We start from the raw sequence: 18,040 nt of genomic DNA, 5'->3' as shown, positions 1-18,040 counted from the left end.
CCCCAGACTGGCTGGCAGTGAGGAAGCTCGGGATGAGGGCCAGTGGAAGCTGTATTTTAAACTCTACTGTTTCTTGGATGTTGAAAGCATGCCAAAGGAAGGAGTGGAGTTTGCTTTCATGTTTGAGCAGGTTTGTTTTACTGATTTAATAAAAGAATTTTAAAATGCTTAAAAATACAGTTATGTTTACGATAGTATGTGTTTTGGTTTATGTCAGGCCCATGAGAGTTTGACCCATGGCCACTTTCCTGCTCGTGAAGAGACCCTGCAACACCTCGCCGGTCTGCGACTGCAGTTCCTGTTTGGAGACAAAGCCCGGATCACCTGGAGCCTTGAGAACGTCTACCCCGTGGGCCGCCTGCGCAGCCGCATTCTGCAGTTCACCAAGGCGGGCGGAGCCTCCGGGTCGGGCCAGACTCTAGAGCGAAGGAGGACCAGCTTCCTGGACGGGACCCTGCGCCGGGGGCTGAAGACGGGATCCTTGAAGAAGCAGCGCATGGAGGAGGAGCAGATGCTGGAGATGTGGATAAAGGAGGAGATGTCCTCCACCAGGGCGAGCATTGTGGAGAAGTGGTCCCACGTCAAGGGTCTGGATCAGCACCAGGCCATGCTCAAATACATGAGCATCATAAAGGAATGGCCTGGATATGGATCCACACTGTTTGATGTTGAGGTAATTTTCATGTACCATGACAGTAGACTACTTCTAAGAAGATCTGGATCCTGTCTAACCCTTAAAACTGAGCCCTAAGTGTAGATTTATATCAGTCTTTATAATTCCCTTAAATTACTCCTGTAGGTTGTTAAACTGTCTGACTATAAAGTTCTTATTTTTTATGTGATGAGAGTCTCATGTTTGTGTCTTCACAGTGTAAAGAAGGAGGATTCCCACATGACCTCTGGTTAAGCGTGAGCGCCGAGAATGTGTCCGTCTACAAGAGAGGCGAGCCAAAGCCTCTGGAGACGTTCCCGTATGAGCACATCATCTTCTTCGGTGCTCCACAACCCTGCACCTACAAGATCACTGTGGATGAGAGGGAAATGTTCTTCGAGACACCAGAGGTATACCTTTTTTTTCTTTCATTTTATCGTCTCAGTGATTTGGAAAAAATGTATACCCCTTAAACTTTTTCACATTTTGTCACATTACAACCGTAAACCATTGTGTTGTATTTTTTTTATTCGAATTTTACATGGTAGCTGAAAACAAGACTGTATCATTCTTAAAAGGACCTGCACACAATGTTTTGCATCCTGCCTGTAAAGTTCAAATTTTGTCTCATGTGATGTGACACACATGACATATAATTGCTGTGTCCCCTGCAAGGCTTGGAGCAAAAAGTCACGATAAAATACATGGATGTTTGTGGTTGCTGCTGTGCAATGTACAAAGTTGAAGGGGTATAAATTACTTTGCAAGGCGTTGCACTTTTGAGGTGCAGTTTTGTCCGTTTTTATTTTTTACACATGCATAGCCACTGCCCTCACTTTGAAGCGCTGCATTTTTGTCAGGTCGGAGAGATCACAAAGATCATGAAAGCCTACATAAATATGATCGTGAAGAAGCGCTGCAGCGTCAAATCTGTGTCCAGTTATGGAACCAACTGGATCCGGTAATCCGCTGGAGACCGACGCCGCACCTACCCAGCTGCATAACCAGCACGCGGAGGAGATGGAGAGACGAGAAGAACAACAACCTGGGATATTGCTGCAAAGCTTTTAAGTTGACATTAACATACTCCATTCAGAAATCTCCCTAATATTACTCAAACATGTTACTTCTCCTACCTTTTTGGGCAGAGATTCTAAATGTTTATCTCCTTGAATCTTCATAATGTTGCTTCATTCCATGTAATCTCCAAAAAACCTTAAACATAAGAGAGAATTACAATGGTCATTTCACTTGTTTCTTTAATAAGAAGACATCAGGTATCTTTTTTTAATTTTATTTAAACATCCTGAGTTCTTTTGACATAATTTGAAACACCTTTACATCTAAATCACCAAATTAGTAAATCTCAGACAACTTCTTTGAATGTGCCACAGTGGCAAACGCACACTGACAGAGATGGCACCTTCATTTACTAGATCTTTTAATTTTTTTGCTAGAATATTGGGCCCCTTTCTAATGAATGTTCTCTTAATGGAGATCCCCTCAGGGTATTTATCAAGTCCCTTAATCTTGCCTTACCTAAGAGCGTGAATGTGGCCTTGTAGAAGCAGAATATAAACTACTTTGTGATTTTTTTTTTTTTACATGTGTGAGGCAAAAACACTCCTCTAACAGGTTAAAAATATAACTCAAACAGATCAAACTTGATTGGAATTGGATGCATCAATTAAAAGTCTAAACCTTTTTTAACAAGGCTGAAATTTACTAATATCAGAATATTTGAGCTTATGTCCCAGAATAAGAACAAATGTGAACTGAATGTATGTTTAAAGATAGCCAAAATGTGTGTTTTAGACCGAAAGCACGACAGCATTTCATTGCATTTGTGAGCATAGTTTGCTTGTGTGTTTTTTTGCTTTTACGCATCTCAGCAGCGAGGTGAGGATGTAGTATTTATTTATTAAAACACTCAATGGATTTGAGAGACAAAGAAGTAAAATGTCCTTCAAATGATTTGTTAGTTTTAGTTGCGCTTTTATGGACACAGAAAATGATGCTGAGGTGAAAATGTTGAACTGTCTCCATTTTGTGCCGTGTTTCTTCTCTGGCTGTTAGAAACATACTGAAAACTATTTTTTTTATTATCAAGACAATGCCAACCAACCTACCGTATAGTTCATATTTAGAGTAATATAATCTCAACATAATGAGCTCAGTATTTACCTCTCACTAGATCACGGTCCTCCGTTGTGTCCCGATCATTTTCACCTTCTGTGGGCGCTCTGGTCAGCTGCCGGCGGCCACACCAGAGAGCGAGCCACCTTGCCGTTGATGATGACTGTATTTTTCAGACTTCTGATTGTTTTGATGAGGCAAAAAAAAAAAAAAAAAAATCGGAAAATGTTTTATATCAGAATTTAAAAATGCTTTAATAAATTATTGTATTTGAAACATTGTTTGTGTTGTGATTTCATGCCTGACAATATAGTAAAGAAAAGGTTGGACATGTCTGAACACCGAGCAGCAACTATGACTAAATTACAATTAAATTAAACCTGATTTATTTATTATGCGCTCATAGATTTATTTATTCTTCTTTAAACAGGAAAAAATATTAGAAAACTATTTTTTTTAATTATCCCGAACACAACAATGACAGGTCACAGCTAATATCGCTTGGATACATACAAAGTACATGTAAACAATGTTAGAATTAGAATATCATCCCAAAAAAATTATTTGTTTCATTATTTCACAGCAAAAAGGTAAGACATATGTATAGATTCATTGCGGTCAGAGTAGATATGCTGATTTAGTAGTTATCTGTCTGACATTTATTGACACAATCTTTAAGCCACAAAAGGTAGTTGCTAAATAAGCTTGGTGTTCACATACAGATTTATCCAAGAATATTAGTAGAAGAAAAACTGTATACAAAGAAATGTTCACAAGCAACATCCAAGTTGCTTGTGACTGCAGCTTTGAGAGAATTATGAAATAAAGCCCATCAAAATGTTGGAAATATTAATACATGTTTCACTTTTTTACCTGAATGACAGTAACAGTTTACCTTTTGAATAAATTCAAATGTATGGAGAGGCTTTTTTTTAATCGGAATTAATTGATGTTTCTGCCTCTGGGTTATTAATAAGTCCTTTAAAAATGTAAAGGAGACCATATCTTTAATTCAGGATTCCTACACATTTTTCATTAAAATTCTCAAACTTTGTTTTGGCTTAATGTTCCAGAGTTCACAATCATTTACATTAGCTTTAAATTTTTTAATACAAAATCTCATTATGTATTTATAGCAGATGTTGCTGCCTTAGGCAGGCTTTACAAATGAATCTGGTAAAACCCAAATGATTAATAGAAAATAGGGATTAGTGTTGCTAACTAGTGGGTGATGAGCTTAATTGGAAGTGGGCCCTAAAATGAAGTTCTGCTCAAGGTCCCATCAAACCAGCTCTGACTAATCTAATGCCATGCTTATGGTTATCGGTTTTAGACAATGTGCAGTGCATGATATATTCTGGTGTAAAGATCAGTCAAAATATGCATCATTGTTTTAAACAGAGATTGTCAGTGTTTTACTGTATATATAGCTTTGAATTATCAGGTTTTAACCAGTGTTGCTCAATCATTCATCTGCTCAGATTATTTAACACACCAATGCACAGCTGCATCATATTTAATTATATTATGTTACAGATTATTATGTTACAGATTAAGTTAGTTCAGTTTTTTCATTTAGGTGCAGATTTTGCTACAAATGTCACCTCAAGGGACTTTAAAAAACAGATCAGATCCATAAACAGATAAAAGATAAACAGAAATTTGAATTCCATTCAGTTCAATCAGATATAACGTCAATTAAAAGCGTCCCAATTTGATCCTAATTATTAAACATTGCAGTCGAGTTCAGTTTATCATCAAATTGGTAAAGTTTTCCAAGGAACCCCAGACAATTGCTCGAGTCACTGACTTGGCAGGAATCTCTCCTCCTGAACGAGCATGTAGTAACAGTAGAGAGGAAAACTGCCCTTTAACAGGAAGAAACTTCGAGCAGAACCTGGTTCCATGTACAGGTCCTTCTCAAAATATTAGCATATTGTGATAAAGTTCATTATTTTTCATAATGTCATGATGAAAATTTAACATTCATATATTTTAGATTCATTGCACACTAACTGAAATATTTCAGGTCTTTTATTGTCTTAATACGGATGATTTTGGCATACAGCTCATGAAAACCCAAAATTCCTATCTCACAAAATTAGCATATTTCATCCGACCAATAAAAGAAAAGTGTTTTTAATACAAAAAACGTCAACCTTCAAATAATCATGTACAGTTATGCACTCAATACTTGGTCGGGAATCCTTTTGCAGAAATGACTGCTTCAATGCGGCGTGGCATGGAGGCAATCAGCCTGTGGCACTGCTGAGGTCTTATGGAGGCCCAGGATGCTTCGATAGCGGCCTTTAGCTCATCCAGAGTGTTGGGTCTTGAGTCTCTCAACGTTCTCTTCACAATATCCCACAGATTCTCTATGGGGTTCAGGTCAGGAGAGTTGGCAGGCCAATTGAGCACAGTGATACCATGGTCAGTAAACCATTTACCAGTGGTTTTGGCACTGTGAGCAGGTGCCAGGTCGTGCTGAAAAATGAAATCTTCATCTCCATAAAGCTTTTCAGCAGATGGAAGCATGAAGTGCTCCAAAATCTCCTGATAGCTAGCTGCATTGACCCTGCCCTTGATAAAACACAGTGGACCAACACCAGCAGCTGACACGGCACCCCAGACCATCACTGACTGTGGGTACTTGACACTGGACTTCTGGCATTTTGGCATTTCCTTCTCCCCAGTCTTCCTCCAGACTCAGGCACCTTGATTTCCGAATGACATGGAGAATTTGCTTTCATCCGAAAAAAGTACTTTGGACCACTGAGCAACAGTCCAGTGCTGCTTCTCTGTAGCCCAGGTCAGGCGCTTCTGCCGCTGTTTCTGGTTCAAAAGTGGCTTGACCTGGGGAATGCGGCACCTGTAGCCCATTTCCTGCACACGCCTGTGCACGGTGGCTCTGGATGTTTCTACTCCAGACTCAGTCCACTGCTTCCGCAGGTCCCCCGAGGTCTGAAATCGGCCCTTCTCCACAATCTTCCTCAGGGTCCGGTCACCTCTTCTCGTTGTGCAGTGTTTTCTGCCACACTTTTTCCTTCACACAGACTTCCCACTGAGGTGCCTTGATACAGCACTCTGGGAACAGCCTATTCGTTCAGAAATTTCTTTCTGTGTCTTACCCTCTTGCTTGAGGGTGTCAATAGTGGCCTTCTGGACAGCAGTCAGGTCGGCAGTCTTACCCATGATTGGGGTTTTGAGTGATGAACCAGGCTGGGAGTTTTAAAGGCCTCAGGAATCTTTTGCAGGTGTTTAGAGTTAACTCGTTGATTCAGATGATTAGGTTCATAGCTCGTTTAGAGACCCTTTTAATGATATGCTAATTTTGTGAGATAGGAATTTTGGGTTTTCATGAGCTGTATGCCAAAATCATCCGTATTAAGACAATAAAAGACCTGAAATATTTCAGTTAGTGTGCAATGAATCTAAAATATATGAATGTTAAATTTTCATCATGACATTATGGAAAATAATGAACTTTATCACAATATGCTAATATTTTGAGAAGGACCTACTGAGAGACAGAGAATACAGAACATACGCAAAAAAAACAAAGAAACACTGATCCAGGAGTACTTTCTAAAGAAAAAGCAAAGGGTTAATAGGAGCAGTAGCTCCTTTACTGGCTTCATTTAGGAGATTAACACAGTTAAATAGATAAGTCAGTATTTTACCAATGTTTTACATTCAGATAATTTCCAATTAAAACTGCAGGTAAAATCATTACCTCTCTTGATGTCAATTTAGCTTCAACTTGTCATCAACAGAAGGACTATTTAGGCATGTTGATGTTATTCATGCAAGCTGTTGATAGGCATTGTCTGCAGATATAGACAGGCTTTGAATAATCTTTTATCAATCATCTTTTGACCAATGACATGTTAGTGTTAAATAAACTATTAAAACTGAAATTTTACATTTTGCTCTAATATTTTACCCATTATCAATAAAAAGCTGCGTCTTTAAACTCAGCAGATTGGTTTATTTGTTACAGCTGGAAACGTGTGTGTTTTATGGTTCACCCTAAATTGGTTCAGCATGATCCCTGTACTTAAAATAAGTGAAGTTCTCATTTTTGACAATTAGGTTTTTATTAGTCTGAAATCCATTGGGGGAAATAAGCATAGTGCTGGTTTACAATGAGCATTTTTTTCACCCTATGAAGCATTATTATCTCTGCAGCTGTTTCATGACAGAAGCGTCAGCTGCTCATGACGTCCACCGTCGTAAAGCAGACGTCCAGCCTTCACTTTGACTCCCCACAGAAGCCTTTTTTCCTTTCCACAGATCCTACTGGTGGCACCATGGTCGGGTTTTCCACCTCACCCTCATCTGCCATTGCGTTATTTTTTAACATCTGTGTCATTATTGTTATCATTGCTGCAGCAGAGGCGCAGACACCAACTCCGGCTGCAGGTACGTTTTCTTCAGGCTGTTGTGAATTGTTGTTTTTTTTTCATGTGCAGTCATTGTGATCAGGCGGTTGTCACATGACATCAGCAAATTAGATTTGTACAGAGTAAAAACAAAGTTCAGCGATTATTTTGCTCATAAGCTTTTTAAACGGGGCTTTTGTTGCATTCAACAGTGAACCTTCTTGTTTTTTTGGAGTCGGAGTCAACCCAACAGACAAAGAACAGAGGGTCAAACATTCACAAGCTTCTGTTTTATTGCATTTCATTTCTTAGATATCAGATTGTCTCTGTTTCAGATCCTTGCAGCCTGAAATCCAACAGTAGCTGCAATGAATGTTTGCAGAATGTGGCTGTAAGTTTCCCACCCCTCACTTTCCACTTTCTTTATGTGTTGCCATAACTGCGATTTATTTTCATAAAAATTTATTTGTGCTTTTTTCTGTTTTTTTTTTGTGCTATTTTTAAGTTTAAAATAATAATTAAAAAAACGATCACCTGCCAAAAGTAACAAATAAAACAGTCGTTAATGCTTTTTTAAAATATTTTCAGACTTGCGCCTAATTCTGCAACTTGTATGTACCGTGACTGTAGGAGGCGCTGTTTCCTCTGTACACCTGCAGGATTGTATTTTTCACCACAAAACAAATATAGAGTAACCAAAACACATGACAGACACAAACATCTACAGGTTTAATCAGTTTGATTGAAGGAACATGTTTTTCAACTAATTTTGTTGAATTTTTTTATGCAATAGTGCCCTATACTGAAAACATTCAACCCTACCTTTTTTTTGGCAATGGCTCATTGGTAACTGGACCCACCATAAATTAAAATAAAAATAAAACCAAATGTACATTTGACTTTAATTTGAAAACATTACATTGAAATACAAAATAAAACATGAGAAAAAATTGCCACATTTGATTATATTTTGACACCTTCCACACCTCACCTTCTTCACCTCATGATGTCGCTGCCCATATATGGTAGGGCCGGGTGTTGTGGACATCCAGTTTACAATGACACTAAAGAATCTGGCAATCTCTATTACAAGAAAAAAAACAAACCTCCTCCAGACTCATCATATTTTTATATATGTGTTTATTTTTATGTTCTTGTTCATATACATTTATTTAGTGGAAAAAAAGGTCCCCAACCTCAAGGAGAAACAGCTCCTACTATAACCACAGCATATGATGGTCACAGAATCAGGTGTCTGTCTAGGAATATAAATAAAGAAACTTGTCAGTTTTTCATTTCTCTTCACAAGGGACCTTATTTTTATAAAACATATACAAAAAATATCAAACAAAATGTATATCTGTTTATGGGCACAAAAGTAAAAATGGCTTGAATTTGTTATTTTATATTTTATAGCACACATCCAACACCGACTCGTCTTTTTGTGTTTTTCACTGCAGGATTCTGATGAAAAAATCTAATTAATCACATCAACCTGTCATAGTTAGACCTGCCATACATACCAATGATAATGTTTGTGGCTTTATTTGCTGTTGCAGTGCTTGTGGTGCTCTTCGACCCAACAGTGCATTGACTACCCGGTGAAGAACATCCTGCCCCCCAGCAGTGTTTGCCCCCTGAGTGACGCACGATGGGGGGTTTGTTGGGGTAAGACTGAAAAAGCTTTTCACATATCTGTGTTGTTTTTTTATTAGTATATTGCAAGCATGAAGGATGTTTTTTAGTTAAAATAGTGGGTGTATTCACCTCACAAATTCAAACTGGGCCAAATTAAAACAAATGTATAAACTTACAAGAAAAAGAGCAAAATAAAGAAAAAAATCATATCTAACAGGTGCATCTAATAACAATTTACAGCATAATTAATCCAAATTGTTGTTTAAAACTATCTCCAAAACAAAGGAACTGCCAACTATATCATCTTTCTCATTTTTACTATTCATAATGTCTCGTAATTTTTTTTCTTAATACAATTTCTCACAATTTTAGTCGGTTTTTAATATTATGATCTTTGTTATTGGGTGTTAATACATAGATCTTCTGCAAATTATTTGGCATTAGTTTCTTTTGAGCTTTGTACAAAACTTAAAACAATTTGAAATTTCAACATCTGACTTGAACAGACTGTGGGTCCTCTTTTTAAAACACAAATTTCTTCTATACTGTAACTCAAAGAAGAGTTACTGTAGAATTTAAAAAATAAATAAATATGAAGTATTAATGACTGAAAAGCCTTTAGAGTTGCAATGCTTTAGTGTTTTGATTGGTTTATATACTGTATGAGATTTCCATTAAGGTGCGTAATGAAAAATTAATTCTTAAGAATTTCAGATACTCTTTGTACTTAAAGTCCATCTATCACCATGGAAATCAAATCCTCATTTTTTTCATTTACCAAACAAATCTAAAAATTGTATTTTATTGCAGTTTAAAAATAACTTAACATTCATCAACTTCTTGAGTTTCCCCACTTCACAAGCCACATGTTTCTTTACAATAACTTAAAGTTATTTCCAGAACAAAAAAGTTTTTGTTTCACAAAAAAGGTGGCTAAGTAGGTATTTCGCAAATGTCATTAAAGTAAAAATTAAATAGAATTTGCCCCAACACTGAACCTTGTGGGACTCCACATTTAGTGTCTTTGAGCTCTGATACTTCATTGTGAAACTGATTAATGATAAACCGAGGATTTGGTGGCAAGAGTTTTGGTGGCTGGTACCAGCCAGTATGAGTATGTGTGCTCCATATGGATTATAATCTGGCCGCACAGGTTCCAGCTCGATCTCGGCTGACAATGGGTTTCTTGAATGGGACCCGCTCGGATTGAATGAAGCAATCTGTATCCGTGAAACCAGTTGGACATCATCTGTTGGTCTTCATTAGGTCTTCACGGGTACTAAGAAAATCCGTTCAAACGGAGCAACACACCTAGAAATCATGTGGATGAGACTCTTTTACCCAGAATTGCCCTGCATCAAAACTGTTTTGGCAAATTGGGGCATTATGTCAGGCATGGATTATCCCATCTGGGGCCCATTTAAGCCTACACTGCCTATATGGGCCCCATGTGTAAGCGCTGCCTGGAATGTCAAACTATTGGCAGAATTATTCAGATAATGTGGCAGTTCTCAGTCTCTCAAACCTTGTCAGCAGTTTCAGAAAAATAAGATGAAAATGTGCCTTAAAATATTGCAACTTTGTAGAGAATTGCTACTGTTTTTCTGACAATTTAAAATCAAATATTTTATATTTGAGACTGGTGTCATATAAGTTGCTAGTGGGGTCATAAACCCTCAGGTCAGAGATCAGATTGTTGCATAGCTGGCTGCTTTTTATGAGGTGAGTTTACTCGTTTCTCTTTTTAAATTTACAGTCAACTTCCAGATATTGATCATCACAATGTCTGTGCTGGCTGGAGTCATCATCATCGCCATTCTCATCTGCTGCTTCTGCTGCTGCAAGTGTGAGCGGATTGGGTAGGCTACGAGTCACATGAAACACACTGGCAGTGAAGTCTGGTTCATAAGGAAAGGAGGTGGAGTGGTGGTGAGGGGGACACAATGGGCCATTATTCTGAAGGGCTGGGCTGACACCACTATCTCCAAAGAACTTTCTCTCACTGTTGCATTTCAGGAACAGCCTCTTGTAAGAGAATGGGTGATAAAAGAAGAACTTCACTGTAATGTGGGTTTTTTGCTCAGTGTTTTTAACTTTTTCAATGTCAGAAATAATAGGCCTCCTGTTTTTTAGCAACATTCCTTGATAGAGTCAGGATAATCTAATTTGTTAGCCAAGAATAGTTAATCAGACAACATCTGATTCATGAAAAGTCCAAGACACAGTGCCTTTAAAAATGCATAATCTTTGAACTTTTTTCCATTTTTCCATATTGAACCACAAGCTTTAATGTATTTCATTGGGATTTTCCATGACAGACCAACACAAAGTATTATGTAATTGTAGCCAGAATTGTAGTCAGAAATTGTTTACAAATAAAAACCTGAAAAGTGTGTTATGAATTTTGTATTCAAGCCCCCTCAAATACTTTTTGCTACAACCAAAGCTGCAAGACCTTTGGTGTCTCTACCATCTTTGGATTTCTAGAGGCTAAAGTTTTGACTATTCTTCTCCCTTCAACAGTTCAAGTGCAGTACAAATGGATGAAACAGCAATTTTCAAGTTTTGACATGGATCTTCAAAAAGGTTTAGGTCTTATCTAAACCATTGTATTGTAGCTCTGGCAGTATGTTTAGGCTCGTTGTCCCACTGGAAGATGAATCTCTGCCGCCATCTTAAATCTTTAACAGATTTTCTTCCAGGACTGCACTGCATTTCGCTCCATCCATCTTCCCATCAACCATTCCCTGTCTCTGCTGAAGCAGAGGATCCCTACAACATGATGCTGCCACCACTATAGTTTATGTTGATGATGCTATAGTCAGGGTTATGTACAGTGTTAGTTTTCCACAGCACATATAGCACTATGCATGTTGTCCCAAAAAGTTCAAATTTGACCTCGTTGGAGCAGAAGTCCCTTACATGGCTTGTGGCACGGAGGATGTGTGTTGGCTTTCTTTCAACAATGTCCCTCTTCTTGTCTCTCTTCCATACAGATCAGATTTGTGGAGTGCATGACTGATAGATGTCTCGTAATAGTCTCCCAGCTGAGCTATAAATCTCTGCAGCTCCTACAGAGTTACCACCACAGCCTGACAGTTTAGGTGGATGGTGACGTCTTAGTAGATTTACAGCTGTGGGCCATACTCTGCATTTTTAGATAATGAATTGACTAGTCCTCTGTGAGTGTTCAAAGCTTGGGACCAACCCCTGCTTTAAACTTCTCCAAAACTCTATCCCTGACTTCTCACCTGAGAGAAAAAAAGTTTTGATTTTAAAAAGAGTGCTAAAAGTTTAAGTGCTGCTCATGAAAGGATAACCAGGCCACTTCACACTACCCAAACAAATAAAAAGCTTATCAATGGTTAGTGCTCTCATGTTTGTTCACTATAATGTTCTCTAACCAACCTCTAAGGCCTTCACAGAACATCAGTATTGATATTGAGATTAAATTACAAACAGGCTGACCCTGTTCAGTGATCATGACATGTCTGAAAGCACATAGTTACGCTTGTTTAGAGGTGTCAGAGTTAAGAATAGAAATAGTCACATTTTTCAGCTTTTTCTTTGTAAAAAAATATATTTTTTCCACTTCACTAATCAAGAACTACTTTGTGTGGTCGGTTGCATAAAATCCCTGCAAAGATGCATTTAAGTTTTTGGATGTAATCTGACAAAATGTGAAAAGGTTCAAAAGGCACCTGATCTCTTTAGGATTTTATCTTAGCTTTAAAACATTTAAGCTTTTGTATATATAAAGAAAACTGTGATGAATATTAATGCATGATTTATATTTTACAGAAACAAAAGAGAAGATGCGCAGGTGGAGAGACAGACCCGAGCGAGGAAGGCCCGTCAGAAAGCCAGGTGAATGGCTGTTGAGTAGGTAGAACCTGATCAAATCATGTTTTCTTTCCAGTTTGCACCATTTTCTTTTGGTGTGACCTCTAATTTGACATACTTTTCACTAATGACACTTTTTCCCTATTTCAAATATACTCTGCACATCCAGTAAACCTTGTGAATTACATATGAAGTTATGGCTTGGTGTGCAAATAAACCCATCCAAGCCATCAGAGTCAATAGTTTGTCCTTGTTTTCCTTCCCTTTAGGAAAACAGAGATCCAGCTGAGGCATGATGAAATCAGGCAGAAATACGGTGAGACCTGTTCCTTCGATGTGTGTCTTATCAAGAGGGTTGATGAAAGTTGAAAACTCAGAGAGGGATTAAGGATATAGCCAATTTATTAATGTGCAAGTTTTAAGTAGGTAGAGAAAGAGAAGAGAAACAATAACAAAATCTGTAAAGAATACAAAAAACAAATTTCTTTTAAATAGTCAGCATTGCCATCTAGTGGATAAAGACTGAACTGTAAATCTCCTATCAATGAAACTCTTTTTTTTTATCCACATTTATTATTATTAAACCATAATTTTTTTTCTATATTGTATTCTTTGTTCAAATTTTTTATAGGTATAGCAAAGGAAAATCCATACGCTCGCATGGATGATCATTAGGAGGACTGTCAGCGAAGAGGATCTTTTGATGCCAGTAACAATGCGATACAGCCATACCAGTATCTGTTGACAAACTGTGATCTCCTGGATTAATTTCAGCATGACAGCATTAAAAACAAAAATCTTCTCTTTTCTTAATGTTTGTTTCACAAATAAATGATCTCTAATATGATTAAAAGGATTGTTTAACTAATATGGTTTTCTGGGCACATGTAAAACAAGCTGTAAGAAAAAACATGTTGAGGCACAATGTTGTCATCCAAGATAAGCTAAAACATTCATGTTGAAGGATTTTACACAAAATGCAGTATTGTAACTTCTGACACGGTCCACCATTGTTCACAGGTTTCAAAACCTTCACTTTCATTCTGCATCAGCACTGCTGCCGTCTGCTGGGCCCCTAACAGGTTTTTATTTGTCTGGATTACTACCCTTACTAGATAAGTTTTAAAATGAATACAGGGCATCATTGTCCTTTAATCACATGTGAATCAGATCTTTGTGCAGGTAATCATAAATAAGAAAATAAAAAGAATAAACAATTGTTTGCCCTATTTTCTTTGATTTATATATTAATTACATTTCTGAGTTGATTAACTCGGAAACATTTCTGAGTTGATTAACTCAGAAATGTTGGCCTACTGAAGAGTATGTCCATGAACTGTACAGTATATGCACTCAGTACTTCGTCAGACCTTATTCTTTCATGAATTACTGCATCAGTGTGGTGTGACATGGAGGCAATCAGCCTATGGCTCTGCTAAGGTATAAAGGAAGCCCGGGTTGCTTTAACAGTGACCTCCAGCTTGTCTGTATTGGGATGTCTCCCATCTTCCTCTTGACAATACTCTGTAAATACTCTATGGGGTTTAAGTCAGATCAAGCACGGTGATACAATTGTCATTAAAGTTGGTATTTGGATGTTTGCCTGCATGGGCAGGTGCCAGGTCCTGCTGAAAAAACAAATCATCTCTGGAAAGCTTGTCATCAGGGGGAAACATGAAGTGTCTCAAGTTGATGTTGGACTTGATAAAACAGTGGACCACCATTAGATGACTTGGCTTCATAAATTATCACTTACCACAAAACCTTCACACTCGAACTAAAGCAACTCTGCGCCTCTCTATTCCTCCTCCAGACTCTGGGACCTTGATTTCCACATTAAATGGAACATTTAGTCTCATCTTTCCTCCCTATCTCAGGTAAGATGCTTCTCATGCTGCATTGACTTTTGAATCTCCCCGAACCCCTAAATGGGTTTTGCTTTACAATCCTCTCAGGACAGTGGTTATCCCTGTTGTCTTAAGTGTCCCTTTTTATGTAGCCCTATTTTCTTCCCCTCAACTTTCCATTAATATTCTTGGATTCGGCTATTTGTGAACAGCCAGCTTATTTAGAAGGGTCAAATCAGCAACCTTCCCTATGACTGTGTAGTCCATAGCATAGCCATGACGTAATGTTTCTGTAATAAGAATCAAGCCTTTCATTGGTTTTGTGCAATGTTCATACAGTAGATTTACTTTCTAATTATATTCTAATTTATTGAGATGCATCTGCTTATACTGTCATATTATCGCAGCAGAGTTATATTTGACTGTATAAGGACATACCAGCGATACAGCATACAGAAATTAAGTAAGAGACTTGGCTACAACAATAATTTGATTTATCCAATGAGCTTAATTATTTATTGATCTCTGATTTTAGAAGAACTAAAACACATCAGTCATTTCTTTCTTTTTTGTAAAGAAGTCATTAGCTGAAGTTGTAAATATTTCTCTTTTGGTTTAGTAATATCTTTTTTCCCTCTTTTTTTTAATGTTTATTTGTCATCTTCCCTCAGTCTCCTGGTTTGGTTCTTTCCCAGCTGTTCCTCATCCTTCCATTTAGTCAAACCTGGTTCTCATGTGGCTAAATAACTCTCCTATTAGTTAACTTAAGCCTGTATGTTTTCTCACTTACTCACTAATGTCTTCTGTTTATCATTGTCTGTTCTCCATAACAGTTTTCCAGCATTCCTGTTGCTTTGCTGTTCCTAGAAGTTATCTTCTCTTTTGTTCTGTGAGCTCCTTCTTCAAAATAAAATCACCACAAAAATGGTGCTGCCACCGTCTTGTCTGTGCATCTATTTCTAAACATATATGACACATGCTCTGTTTCTTCAAAGAGTCATTATAGATGGTGATGGTTGTCAGCATGAAGGACCTCCCATGGTGGTCTGTGTTGCTGTGGATCTGAAGAAGTATCTCACTGAAAAAACTGTTGTTGACTCACTCTGTTGGAAAGAGGATGCTAAGAGTTGTTCATCATGTTTTTCATTGTAGAATGCATGCCTCTTTGTACAGTCCAGTGTCCCTACAATTCAACATGTGTTAAAATTATGTAGGAACTGAGATTAAATTAAGTCATTTTTGACTTTTTGTTCTTTTTAAAGGTGATCTAGAAGTTTAACAATTTAATTGCACAAAAAATATCAAATATGTTATGTGATGGAGAGCATACAATAAAAGAATGTGGTAGCTTTAGTGTTCTAATTTTCTTTGTGGAATCAGCATTCAGTCCACCTTGTTCTGAGTTTTTTAGTGTGGGACCATTTTAAATAAATGTCACCATTAAATTCAGAAAATCAGGGACATTTTGTGTAAATCATTTATCAGCAGCTCTCTTAAGGGTTGTTCACAGAATTTCTTGTGGAGTCTGGCAATTTGAATCTATAAAGCAAATTGTCTGAAGTAATTTCTTGGTGATTTGGATGTAGGCATAAAATCTCTGTGATGCTTCAAAATTATATTGCTCTTGGTCAGTGTGATAGGGTAATATCCAAAATAACTTCACCTACTTCCAAGGTGCGTGGGAAGGGACAAAGGTCTATTTTGTTTAACCGTGTCCTGTCTGGCAGAGTAGTGCTCACAATTGTTGTCTGAGTGCCAAGAAAAAGCCCAACAGATTTACTTTCACAAGTGGAGCATTACAGTTAATGCTTTAAAGCTCTGCTTGATATTCTTAAAAAGAAACTTTATTAGAAACTGCTTTGGGATTATTTTAGTTGTTACGGACTCGGAGACAGAAATGAAAAAGAGAAAGGGGGGCAAAACGGAAAAGTGGAGAGAAGGGGAAAAGAATGGAGGAAAGAAAGAAGGATGAAGAGAATACAAAATAACACCCTGCTTGCTTCTACACCTACAGAAACGTTCATATTAACAGCTTTTTTACCAAAAAGGTGCACGGTACTTATCAATGCAAGATGTATTTAGTGGTAAACGCGGCTCAATATAGAACATTTGTGTATCTGTTAACGCCTGAATCTAAACACCTGTGGGTCTGAGTGTGAGCACGCTTGTGTATACAAGGTTTATCCATAAAAATATGCAATGAGTGTGAGGAACCACAGACCCGCCCCCCCCTGGACCCGGGACAGATACGGAGGAGATCCGAGCCACAGACATCCAAAGGCCCCCCCAGAGCACAGGAACCCCAGGAGAACCCCTGCCGCAGCAACGAGCCCACAGGCCCCGCCGGCAGCCGTCTACACCCGAGCAGAACCAGCCATGGACCCAGAGACCCAAGACCCCGGGACTTATCACTCCCCAAGCAGAGGCCCAACAAAGTCCAGGGGTCCAGGTTCCGGCAAGCAGCCACCGGGAGTGAGCCAGCAAACACCAAAGCACCCAGCCCCAGGTACTGACAACCAGAGAGACCAACCACTGACAGGTAGTGGGGCAGGGAGGGAATAGGCCCCACATTTGATGGGGACCAAGACTTTAAATTTAATTTCAGAATGTACACTAATCACAAAAAGTTAGGGAATTTCAGGATGAACATAAAATGCACTTTGACCTTTACATGTGAACTTAATGTGACCTTTTGAATGCACATGTCCAACTGTTCAGTGTTTCAGTACTTTTTGCAAAATTTGCTTTTCTCAAGGAGCTTGACAGCCCGTGACCAAAACATTTCCTGGTTCAATCAGAACTGGTATTTAAACAGTCCTCCTCATCATGCTGGTCACATTTTGACATCGTGAGACCTAGATGACACCTAACAATTGATCAACAGTACCTCACCGTTGAAAGGCTTCAAACAGGATGTTCTCAGACAAAAGTGGCCACTGAGCTTAGAGTGTCACAGAGTGTCATCACCAGGTTGCAACAGAGATGCAGAGAGACTGGAAGAGTCACAGAAAGGCAAAGAAGTGGACGTCCATTGGCCACATCCCACACTAATGACTGCTTCATTGATTACAGTTTTCTGTGTAACCGGATGATGAATGCCACTCAACTCCAGGCACATTTAAAGGAGGTGAGAGGCCCCCAAGTGTTACGTCAGACCATTCGACGCCATTTACATCAGCGTGGTTTGCGTGGTGCACGACTTGCAAGGGTACCTGAACACGCCACTAGGCACAGACATCATCTCCTTGCATGGACTAGGGAGCATTTACGCTGGATGAGGGTCCAGTGGGTCTCAGTGTTGTTCTCTGATGAAAGCTGATTCAGGAGGAGGAGGAATGATGGCCGCCAACGATCTTGGAGATATCAAGGAGAGCGCTATGTATTGACAGGGCAAAACCCCTTTAAATTGACGACTGCTGGATGTCGCAAGAGGGTAAAGTATTGGTTTTTGAGATATTAGAGGTTTATGCATACATAAGTCTCTTTGGTATTTTAACATCTGAGTCTGTCATTCATTTATATATAACTATAGATGTCTCCAC

General features: G+C 38.5%; 2 protein-coding genes across 3 annotated transcripts in view; both read left to right on the top strand.

Moving 5' to 3' along the window:
- The window catches only part of myo10l3 (myosin X, like 3), an 83,091-nt gene extending 80,027 nt beyond the window's left edge, over positions 1–3,064 (top strand). Inside the window, exons 38-41 of the mRNA XM_047370595.1 lie at positions 7–130; positions 218–673; positions 871–1,062; positions 1,513–3,064. Of these exons, the coding sequence (XP_047226551.1) occupies positions 7–130; positions 218–673; positions 871–1,062; positions 1,513–1,617 (877 nt within the window). The 3' untranslated portion in view covers positions 1,618–3,064. The remainder of the gene's footprint in view (positions 1–6; positions 131–217; positions 674–870; positions 1,063–1,512) is intronic.
- A 3,743-nt stretch (positions 3,065–6,807) lies between these two features.
- Positions 6,808–13,870, top strand: pttg1ipb (PTTG1 interacting protein b). 2 transcript variants are annotated; one of them, XR_007038903.1, is made up of 7 exons: positions 6,808–7,210; positions 7,506–7,561; positions 8,730–8,838; positions 10,565–10,667; positions 12,610–12,690; positions 12,921–12,967; positions 13,283–13,870. XR_007038903.1 is itself a non-coding variant. In XM_047369775.1 (7 exons), the coding sequence occupies exons 1-7, from the start codon at positions 7,006–7,008 to the stop codon at positions 13,324–13,326; spliced, it is 630 nt and encodes a 209-aa protein (XP_047225731.1). In that variant the 5' UTR covers positions 6,812–7,005; the 3' UTR covers positions 13,327–13,870. The 2 variants fall into 2 exon arrangements, 1 of the variants encoding a protein (XP_047225731.1); XM_047369775.1 differs by having other exon boundaries at positions 6,812–7,210; positions 12,610–12,675.
- Positions 13,871–18,040: the final 4,170 nt, after the last annotated feature.

Source organism: Girardinichthys multiradiatus, chromosome 7 (genome assembly GCF_021462225.1).
Source record: "Girardinichthys multiradiatus isolate DD_20200921_A chromosome 7, DD_fGirMul_XY1, whole genome shotgun sequence".
NCBI classification, from domain to species: domain Eukaryota; kingdom Metazoa; phylum Chordata; class Actinopteri; order Cyprinodontiformes; family Goodeidae; genus Girardinichthys; species Girardinichthys multiradiatus.
This window is presented reverse-complemented; position numbering and strand designations above follow the sequence as displayed.

Coding starts and splice junctions, on each gene's coding strand:
- pttg1ipb (XM_047369775.1), top strand. CDS start 7,006: ATGACGTCCACCGTCGTAAAGCAGACGTCCAGCCTTCACTTTGACTCC. Junction 7,211..7,505: donor GACACCAACTCCGGCTGCAG/GTACGTTTTCTT, acceptor TCTCTGTTTCAG/ATCCTTGCAGCCTGAAATCC. Junction 8,839..10,564: donor ACGATGGGGGGTTTGTTGGG/GTAAGACTGAAA, acceptor TTAAATTTACAG/TCAACTTCCAGATATTGATC.